This window comes from Miscanthus floridulus, chromosome 6 (assembly GCF_019320115.1).
Source record: "Miscanthus floridulus cultivar M001 chromosome 6, ASM1932011v1, whole genome shotgun sequence".
Classification (NCBI taxonomy): Eukaryota; Viridiplantae; Streptophyta; class Magnoliopsida; order Poales; family Poaceae; genus Miscanthus; species Miscanthus floridulus.
Window position 1 is genome coordinate 145,561,328 of NC_089585.1, and position 10,877 is coordinate 145,572,204.

General features: G+C 48.2%; 2 protein-coding genes across 2 annotated transcripts; one reads left to right on the forward strand and one right to left on the reverse strand.

Moving 5' to 3' along the window:
* The first annotated feature begins 2,931 nt into the window (after nucleotides 1-2,931).
* On the forward strand, nucleotides 2,932-5,815 carry LOC136460087 (WRKY transcription factor WRKY24-like). The gene is made up of 5 exons (XM_066459921.1): nucleotides 2,932-3,377; nucleotides 3,603-3,797; nucleotides 4,062-4,657; nucleotides 4,770-4,931; nucleotides 5,025-5,815. Exons 1-5 carry the CDS (start codon nucleotides 3,129-3,131, stop codon nucleotides 5,485-5,487), a joined length of 1,665 nt encoding a protein of 554 aa, XP_066316018.1. The 5' UTR covers nucleotides 2,932-3,128; the 3' UTR covers nucleotides 5,488-5,815.
* Nucleotides 5,816-9,824: 4,009 nt separating this feature from the next.
* LOC136460088 (uncharacterized) lies at nucleotides 9,825-10,646 on the reverse strand. The gene has a single exon (XM_066459922.1). The coding sequence runs from the start codon at nucleotides 10,522-10,524 to the stop codon at nucleotides 9,982-9,984; it is 543 nt and encodes a 180-aa protein (XP_066316019.1). The 5' UTR covers nucleotides 10,525-10,646; the 3' UTR covers nucleotides 9,825-9,981.
* Nucleotides 10,647-10,877: the final 231 nt, after the last annotated feature.

Consider the following 10,877-nt stretch of genomic DNA (forward strand, 5'->3'; position numbering starts at 1 on the left):
GAACCAGAAATGTATGGTTTATTTATAAGCATCAAAAGTTCTTGTTTAATACCTATAACTAATTAATAAAATTTATCTTTGAACCCGTCTTTTCCCCTTATTATATAGAAATGTGCGGACGTACCACGAGCACATAGCTCTGTGCATCTCGATAAAAGTGACTCAAATAGTTACTCGTATAACTTAAGAACACAGACGACCAGAGATGTTTTGAAACCTAGGCTAGTTAAATAAGTTCACTCTTACGAGGAGACGAACCTAGAATCTGTTACTAAGAATTTTCTCACTAGTAGTCTACAGATCTGTTTGCATTTAGATGTACATTTAGAGATTACTGTTTTTCTATTGGCAAATGTGGCTAATTATTTAGAAAACAAATTGATCCGTGGCTATTATTATCAGTGGTGATAGAGTCCACTGAATTAATGACAGATATTTCTTATTTTTATTAGAAAATTTCTAAAAAATCATTTCTTTTCTAGAAGACGGCTGAATATCTCTGGTTCATGGTATCACGGGGGCACTGAATTTCCGAGTCCATCGAACACATGCGTCATGCGCGCCAATCAAAACCATGCCGTCGGAGCACAATTTTGGGCAAATCAAACACGCCTACCTCTGGCGTCCTACACCTTGAGATCACATGCCTCGCATGTAGTAGTAGGATCCGTTACGCACTCAAGAACCACATGCTCGTTGAACCGCGTAATCATTTTCAAGGAGACGATGGAGCGATATGGTCCGTGGCCCAAGAAGCACATGAATTTGTGCCTAAGTTCACCGGGTTGAGTAATCATAGCCCCCACTCGGTGTCGAACTCTTGAACGCATTCTAAACGACATCTGAATTGGACCAAATGTGTTCGTCACCTCGTCCACGGCAACTGAATCTCGTTGATGTCAACACGATACAACCTTCAATCTTTACTGTATTATTAGGTTCAGAAAAAGTTTACCTAACATACATATACTTTGCTTGTGGTATACCGAGTTGTGAGCAACCAGTAAAAATGTTGAAACAATTCACTTCCGCTTTATATTTTATAACTGGCCGAAACATGACTGTAGCTGCTTTGCTAAAATTGGAACGCCTAGAAAATTCTCTCTCACAGATCACATAAATTAAATGGTTTAAAGTTATCCCTAAACTTGCCAGGAGGATTTCATCAAGATCCATGGGCAGTTGATTTGCAGTTTCATGCCCCCCTAAAGTTGCTAGCCCTGTTTGGATGTACTCAACTAACTATTAGCTGTGTTGAAAAAAAAAACTAGCTAATAACTACTCCCTCCGTCCCAAAATAAAAGATGTTTTGGGTTTTCGTGCCACAAGTTTGACTCGATTTGTAGAAAATACGTGCAATATTTACATCTTCAAATAAATTTGTTAAAAAACTAGACAAAAAAATCTTTTCGATGATACTAATTACTTAGCATAAATATTTATATATTTTAATATATAATTGCCGGTAGTCGTTTCTCGGGAAACAAAAATGTCACTTATTTTGGGACGGAGGGAGTAATTATTAGCTGGGTAGTAGGTAAGACATTAATTACTTATTAGATGAGGATCTAAATAGAACCTCAGATAAATTTTAGTAGATAATTATTAGCTATATGGAATTCAAAAAGATTCTAAGGGCACAACCCAAAATTTAATAGTTTCTATATTCATTAATTAGGATACTAACCAAGCAAATGGTGATTTGACATTGAAATTTAGAGAGAGAGAGAGAGAGAGAGAGAGAGAGAGAGAGAGAGAGAGAGAGGAGGGGGAGGAGGAAATATTTTTTAGATAAGAAACTATGTCTATACGGTCGCAAATTGAATGTTTGTAAATCTGTTCGGGTCGCAGGCGTCGGTAATCGTGGGATTACCGTGGCTAGCTTATAACTGTACATCTGCTTAATAAAAAACATGCCAAGGCACGGCCACAAAAAAATTATGTCTACACGAGAACCAATATACAGAGATATGGGAGAGAGAAGCTATGCGCTTGGACAAAAGGTTATTTTAAAGAATATATCAATTAGAATATAGTTTATATATGTAGTGTCTATATGATTTAGTTTTTAGATCGGAACCGTCCTAATTAAATAATTCTTTGAAGGTCCAAACTCCCTGATTATTGTTCACCAGCCATCTCCTCTCAACGAGGAGAGGGAGTATGTATTATAGGTGGACGTGTTGTCTCCTTTTGTGTGGGCGCTTAAACAATAATTAGCAACATTCAAATCTCGCATGAGTACATGACACACTATTAACGAATTTAGAGATACGAGACTGCAATTTAGTAGTTTCATGATAGAGGCGACACTCTCGAATAAGTTTAAAGACCCCCTAATTTACATTACTCATTAATCGATGTTGATCCAATAGTCTCAGATTTAGCAAAATCCCAGTAACAGTAAAATTAAACACTAGAATGCGTAGCTGTGGAAAGCATCTGAAGGGAGAACAATAAAACACAGGGTCATTGATCATGCACACGCACATCCTATCCAAACAATTAGAGTTAAATTTGTTCAATAAACCATGTATTTTGTCACGTTCTATACTAGCTTTAGATATTACAAATTTCAAAATTTAAAGCAAAATTGTTTAATAAAAAAATCAGTCCATGTGATCCCCGAAATACCATTGGACGTTTGAGCAGGTCAAAGAAACATTTCGTGACCACCAACCCTTTCTGTCACCCAAAATCTTACCCGCCTGCGCACCCGTCTCACATGACCGCAGGCCACGTCGCCACCGTGGACCCACGCTGTCCGCCACTATTGGTGGGTATATCAAAGTCATCCCGTCGCGAAGCTGGCCTGGCCAGCGAGCGCCGCCAGTCAAACTCCACGAGCTTTGACCGGTCAACAGTCAAAATTTTCCAAGCCTATATAGATGTAGCCCAGCGCAGCTCCCCGTCCGAACAAAACCAAGCAGCTCCGGTTCCCTCCACCTCCTCCTCTCCCACCTCATCGCCTTCCACCACCACCGCGCCGGCCAGCCCTGACGTGCACGCCGGACACGACGTGACAGGCTCCTCGAACACACACACACACACGACCGGTCTCGTCGCAGCGCAGCGCCGCGGGTTTGATCGTTGCGAGTGGCGACTCCCTTCCCCTCCGCCGTTCGCCGATGACCACCTCGTCGTCCGGGAGCATCGAAGCTCCGGCGGCGAACTCGAGGCCCGGGTCGTTCTCGTTCGCGAGCACGAGCTTCACGGACATGCTGGGGGGATCCGCGGACGCGGCCGGCGGGGCGTCGAGGTACAAGGCCATGACCCCGCCGTCCCTGCCCCTGACGCCGTCGTCCTTCTTCAGTAACATCCCCGGCGGCCTCAACCCCGCCGACTTCCTCGACTCGCCGGCCCTCTTGAGCTCCAGTGTAAGCAAGCACGGACGAACCCCGCTCAAACAGCGCCATCATTGCCCTGCTGCCATTTCTGTGCGGGTCATGGTCGCGCGGCCGTGGGGCTTTGACTTGTCGCGCGGAGCACTCACCAGGCGTGCGTGTGCGCAGCTGCACCACGCTGGACATCGCCGTCCGTGCAGCGGCGCGCACTGCCGTCCACATGTTTTCTGGAATGCTAATGCGCTTTGCACGTTTCAGATCTTCCCCTCGCCGACGACGAACGCATTCGCCTCGCAGCAGTTCAGCTGGCTGGCGACGCCGGGCGCGGAGCAAGGCGGCAAGGACGAGCAGAGGCAGACGTACCCGGACTTCTCGTTCCATACAGCGCCGACGACCGAAGAGGCCGTGCGGACGACGACGACCTTCCAGCCACCGATTCCAGCGGCCCCACTGGTGAGATCAGCATCCATTTATGTCATCACCCTCTCGTGGGTTCTTTGATGACTTTGTCCAAAAGAGACACCTACACCACTAAAAAAACAGAACTACTGGCTGGCATAGTATCCTGGACTGTTTCTTTAATAAGCACACAAAATAACAAATATAAAAGGTAGCATCATGTCATGATCTTGTAATCTTTTTGTTTGTACTATAATTGCCAAAGACAAAATTATACTCCACCATAACATAATACAAATATCCCTTGCAACACTTCAGGGTGAAGAGGCGTATAGAAGTCAGCAGCAGCAGCAGCAGCCATGGGGCTACCAGCAGCAGCAACCTGCAGCCATGGACGCGGGATCCAGCCAGGCTGCCTACGGCGGGCCGTTCCAGGCAGCGTCGTCGGACGCCGGCGCAATGGCGCCGCACGTGCCGGCGAGCGGCGGCGGGTACAGCCACCAGGCGCAGCAGTCGCAGAGGCCGTCGTCGGACGACGGGTACAACTGGCGCAAGTACGGGCAGAAGCAGGTGAAGGGGAGCGAGAACCCGCGCAGCTACTACAAGTGCACCTTCCCGAGCTGCCCCACCAAGAAGAAGGTGGAGCGGTCGCTGGACGGCCAGATCACCGAGATCGTGTACAAGGGCACGCACAACCACGCCAAGCCGCAGAACACGCGCAGGAACTCCAGCGCCGCCGCGCAGCTGCTGCTGGGCGGCGACGCGTCCGAGCACTCGTTCGGCGGGACGACCGTCGCCACTCCCGAGAACTCCTCGGCGTCGTTCGGGGACGACGAGGTCGGCTTGGGCTCGCCGCGGGCCGCGAACGCCGGCGGCGACGAGTTCGACAAGGACGAGCCGGATTCCAAGCGATGGTGAGTGCGTGCTTTGGTGACACAGTACCTTTTTTTTTTTGCGCCAAGTTGTTTCTGTTGCATGCTTGGAACAATCGAACAAGTGGAATTGAATTCCTGTTGCTTTTGTCAGGAGGAAAGACGGTGACGGCGAGGGTATCTCCATGGCCGGCAACCGGACGGTGCGTGAGCCGAGGGTCGTTGTCCAGACCATGAGCGACATCGACATCCTCGATGACGGCTATCGGTGGAGGAAGTACGGGCAGAAGGTGGTGAAGGGAAATCCAAACCCCAGGTAAAAAAAAATCCCTCTCCGTGGAAAGAATTAAAAGCTTACTGCAAGTGTGAACTTTTGCTCATCGTCGTGAACGCTGTCTCGTGACTGCAGGAGCTACTACAAGTGCACGACGGCCGGCTGCCCGGTGCGCAAGCACGTGGAGCGTGCGTCCCACGACCTGCGCGCCGTGATCACCACTTACGAGGGGAAGCACAACCACGACGTGCCCGCCGCGCGTGGCAGCGCCGCACTCTACCGGCCCGCGCCGCCGCCCGCGGACAACGCCGGCCACTACCTCGCGGCGCAGCCGGGCATGGCCTACCAGACGGGGCAGCAGCAGTACGGGTTCGGCGGGCAGGGCTCTTTCGGCCTCAGCGGCGCCGCTGGCTCGCCGGCGCAGAGCAGCGGCAGCTTCGCGTTCTCCTCCGCCGGCTTCGACAACCCGATGGGCTCGTACATGAGCCAGCAGCAGCAGCAGCAGAGGCAGAACGACGCCATGCACGCGTCGAGGGCCAAGGAGGAGCCCCGAGAGGACATGTCGCTTTTCCCGCAGTCGATGCTCTACACTGACTGAAGGACTGCAGAACATGGCAAGACATGACGTGATGTCCATAAAACTGTTTCTTTTGCATAGGGTTGTTGTTGTGTCTAGGATAGGGTTGAACACATTTCTTTATTTGTTTGGAGGCCTCCATGTTGGCAGAGGAGATGCTTGCCGCAAGGGTGCCTCTCCTTAACAGGTGGAGGGGAAAGAAAGGATTTAGGATACTAGAGTCTAGGACACATGGCAATTTGACAAAAGGGTAAAGAAGTTTTGTTCCTCAATTTTTTTTTTCACACATGAAAAATGTTGTAGTCAAAATTGAACTGAATATTATGTCATAATAGAACTTTCATCAAGATTCAAATTGATCGATCTCTGCTACATTGAGATGCGCGCGCTAGTGCTCGATGCAGAGCTAGTGTAACCAACCGTAAAGAATTTATGACCTCACGTATTCTCATTTTCTTGTGAAATTACCATACGTATGCTTGTTTGTCAAGACTAGCTCTGTAGACTGATTAGTTATAACAGATGCTTGTTTGGCAAGTTTCTCATTTTCTTGTGAAAAAAAACATGATTTGAAGACCTGAGCTCAATCAGTAGACTGGCTTTATTATAAACCACATAATCAGTTGAGTTATGGGCTTAAGGCTCAGGTTAGCTTGAGTCGGCGCATTGGTCGGTTGTATTCGATCTGTGTCCAGGCACACGTTCTCAAAGAGCAGTTCTAGTAATTTTTCTCATTTGACATAAGCAAAGTCTCTCCCTGCCGAACTGCACGTAGCACCCGATTGAACGATGCGTCCTTCCTTCCACGGGTACACCTCCACATGCACTGTCAAGTACACGTACGCATTAACCCAAAGTCAATGAGTGTCGAGTACAATCGGTCAGCAGCAGCTCAGCATGCTAGTCCCTTGTATTTGAGCTTTTTATTTAAATTAAAAGAAGGCTAATGATTAACCGGTTGATTTGTTGGTTGTTATCGACCGTTTCTTGGGCCGTGTGATGTGGAAGCGTCCGCTTGGCTTCAGCGTCAAGCAAGCAATCATGCCGGTGCCTGTGTCCCTGCCTGACACACGAACGCGAGCACGGAACACCCTACGACAATATCTCCTCTCTCACCTCCTTGTGTGGATTTTGTTTTTTTTAATTTCTGAAGAATTTGTGAATAATTTGATATATATTTCTCTGATGTCTGGAATTCATAGAAATAATTTGTAAATCTTTTTGAAAAAATTGGCATATATTTGTGTTATTCCCATATTACATCACTTTTTTCAATAAATTACGCTGAAGAAATCATTGTAAATATAGTAATAAGACAGTGTAAATATAGCTATAAGACAGTGGAAGTGTACGAGAAAAAATTGATTGATGGGAGGGGCTAAAACACCCTGTTGTTGACTAGACATTTCCTAAATTAAACGTGTATAAGGATTTGACCGTGGATTTTGACCACGGTTCCTCCGTGCCTAACCACTAGTACTGCTAGGTGAAGTTTCAACAGACCGTGTGTGTGTGTCGGCGAACAAAAGGGCGGACTCGCTCTGAACAAGACAATGCAAGTGCAAGTCAGCCACATTTGGGGCAAGAAGACCAAGAGGACGCTGCACTTGATTGTACGCGGCGAGTGGGGTCAAAATCCGTTCAACACACACTGACATACACTATGGTACGTAGCGTTTGCTCCCTGGGTGCCACCCACAAGCGAGCTAGCTTGTCATAAAAAAAAAACGAGCTAGCTGCTCTTCGGAGTCCAGCTGAACCACTCAATGATGGCACCACACCACAAATGTTGCGGTCGTCGACCGATTTGCGTGTTCGCGAGCGCCACGGCGCCCGGGTCACGGACCACGAGCGCGCGGGAGGGCGGGAGCCGGGAGCATCCAGCGCTCTCGCCGCGACTGCGCGCGCTCCAGTTGGATGGGGCACGGTGCGGCGTGGCATGCAGTCATGCAGGACCGGATCAAAACAGCAGCGGTCGCTGCTCCCGCCCCCTTCCGACGACGTTGATGCTGTATGTTCTTGCTAAATGGGGCACGACTGCGCGAGGCAGGCAACTCGGTCGCTGATCCTGTTATTATGATAGAAAGGGAGCGTCCGAACAAGAATTAGGGGTCTGTTTGGGACTCATTCACTTCACTAAAACCAGCTTTGCTTCGTCAAACTCTAACACATGACAACTTCACACACACACACACACAAAAACAACTAGAGTTTTTGAAGTAACCCTTTAGGTGCTCCACAAAATACAAATACTCGGAGTAGACCCTCAACTTCACCTTTTCTCTGTAATAGAGTTCGTAGAGCTGTCTCTACTTGGCTAGCGAAGTTGGGAGTACACCGAAAAAATAGAGCAAAGTAGCCCTGGATAGACCATTATTAGCATGGCCCTCTCCTTAACATAACTACAAAATGGAGTCATCAAGGAACCGATGGATCTTTAAGAGCATCTTCAAGAGTCTTGAGCGTTATTCGAGTAAAAATCGTTTTCTATATCTTGTTTTTTTAGTAAAATGCACTAGCGGCCCCTAAATTTGGCAAAGGGTCATTTAGGTTCCCGAACTCATAAAATGCACATCTTGTTCATTGAACTTGGCACATGGTATGTTATAGGTCCAAATTAAACCCGTTTGCTGATGTGGTGGTCCACGCTGGCACTCTAGAGAGTCATCCTCGCTCTCAATCTTTGGCTAAACAAGAATTCTAGAATAGAGGATGTCTATATTTAGAAATCTATTAAAAAGGTTATTAGAGTTTTTTCTCTCTAAAGTCTCTATTCATATAAATTAGGAAGAGCGTAAAGAGTCTTCTGGAGTTACTCTAAGCATCCTCTAGAGCGATGTTATACCGTAAGCGTTGGGGGACGATATAAAAAAGGTTTATAAGATGTCACGATATTCATTTCTTGAGGCAATTTATAAGTGGCCTCCACCTTTTATTTAGACTAGCTCTACAATCATAACCTGTCTAAAAAATTGGGTCCTTGACGAGCTCTAAAATTTGGAAACCAACTTTTTTATTTGGGTCGTTTAAGTGCCCAAATATTCATCAATAATAAGTTATCAAATTTTTGAAATTTAAAATTTTAAACTACCTCGGCGGTGGCATGCTCTATATTAAAATTATAGTGTTCGACGAGATGTACAACTTATAGTTGACAATCTTTTCACTTAAAAACTATTTATTAGAGTCACTACAGAGTTTTTGTAGCTGAATTAGAAAAAAATAGCCTTCTTATCTAGTTATTAAAAAATGCTAGGCACAAAGAGAATGGTCTCGAATTCAAATCCAAGAAAACAGCCGTCTAAAAAGAAAATAGCATGACTTATGACTCTAAAAATAAATTAAATTGTTTCGTAGCAGTAAAAAATCGATTGGTGGGCACGATCGTCCTTCAATATGCTACTCATGTAAACTAAACGAGCCACATGTAATTGCTATACGAGCTTACCTTCGAGGCCTTGCCTAGTGGCAGAGCACCATCTCCAATGGTGAGAGCATTTTTACTCCTCTAATATAATGCTAAACTTCCAGATTAAGTTGAGTGCAAATAAATATGTGTGTAATTCTCAAAAAAAAAAAAAAAAGTCAACTGGCACATTCACAATTTCGTATGCCTCCTCCTGCACGGGCCTGACACCACACTACAAGCCGTTCGCACTTCGGCTTGCCTAACAAAGCCTCAGGCCCAAAAGGCCTTTCGGCCCAAAGAACGAATCATTGCTCAGTGCCACAACTGCTTGTTCTGCTGGTACGTGTTACATTGGCGATTTGGCGGTCTCTAAAAAAAGTCTAGGACACGGGACACCAACGTCAGAATCAGACGAACCCATCAAGCCTCTGTGCAAATTATGCGAGTGCATGTGCAATTGAGCACACCGAAATGGCCTGTGAGGCTGTGACTCTGAGAAGAACACAACGCCCAATGGCGCCCCATGTTATGTCCGCTTCGCCAGAACGACGACGACTTGCGAAACAACGAAGCACGTACTCAAGGACTTCGAAAAAGCTTTGCAAAATCTAATTAAGGAACACTTAGATACGTGCATCTCCGTCTTCTGATCTCGGATCTGCGTTCCATATTGAAGCTAATCTCTCTGTCGCACCACATATGCAGAGGAGTATTTTCTGCACGTGAATATGATCTGTCGCTTTTAAATTGCCTGTTTAATTTTTGATTTAGCAATTGAGCCGCCTGCATGTTAGTTTTCGATTCGAGTCGGCGGAAGTTAATCAAACGGAGAAAAGTGGACAAGGGACAAATGTGTTTGAAATTTCGGATGAACTCAACCAAATCTTTCTGTACAGGTTGGGGCTGTTGCAATTATTTTGTCACAATTTTCCCCTCATCTCCCGAACTAAAGACCGCTCAACCCTGGACATCACAATACGTGTCGAGGGCATCGAGAGGTGAGAACCGGCCGGAGACGACTCGTCCTCGATCGATGGTGGTATTCACATCGGCAGATCAGAAAGAAAACCAAAAGAATAAGCGATCGAGCTCTTGGAGCCGTCGATCTAGTCCGAGGCCTCCTCCACGATGCTCTCAAGCTGCGGCCTCCACACGCCGACGCGGGCGCCGCTCCACCGCCTCCGGTGGTGGCCGCCGGTCTTCTCGGCGAGCAGCTCCCTCAGGTAGTTGTCCTGCTCCGTCGTGTCGCCAGTTGCTGCGCTCTTCTTGGCGCTGTGGTGGTGACGGCGGCTCTGGCTCGGCCGCTTGCTGCCGCCGCCGCCGCTCTTCTTGGAGCTGCCGCTGCTGCTCTGCTTCTTGCTCCTCCGGTCGGCCGGCAGCGTCGCGGACGGGATGAGGAAGTAGATGCGGCCGCGCTTGAGCTCGGCGTCGGGCGACACGATGACGAGCTTCCTGGACCCGCACCCGGCCGCGCCGGACGGGGACCACGCCGTGGTGAGCGTGTGGTTGGGGTTCGCGGCGAGCACGGTGGCCGCAGCTACGGGGCAGCTGAACTCGTCGACGTGCCCGCTGAGGTGCACGATGCGGACCACGTCCAGGGCGCCGCAGGGGACCATGCAGGCCAGGCAGCACCGCAGGCTGTTGCCCATGACGCTGTCGTCGTCGTCGGAGGAGGAGGAGGTGTGGTGGTGCTCGACCGCTGGACGTGGGGGTGGGGGCACGGCACAGCTCAGCTCGGCTTCTTGATTGGAATGGAACCCGGGACGACTCCTTGTGATAATGTGACGGATGGGAGTGGCGGAGGCCAGCTGCTCGTATACATAGCGCGCCAAGGTGGAGGTGGACCCGGGGTGGGGGTGGGGGGGGGGGGGGGGGGGGGGGGTGTTGTGCCATGCTGCCATCTTTAAAGTCATAGCTCTCTCGCTGGCTTTGCGATTGAATAATGTTCCAAATGCTTCGTAAGAATTGAGTAGCAATGTTACGGGTACAAATAAGCACTTGG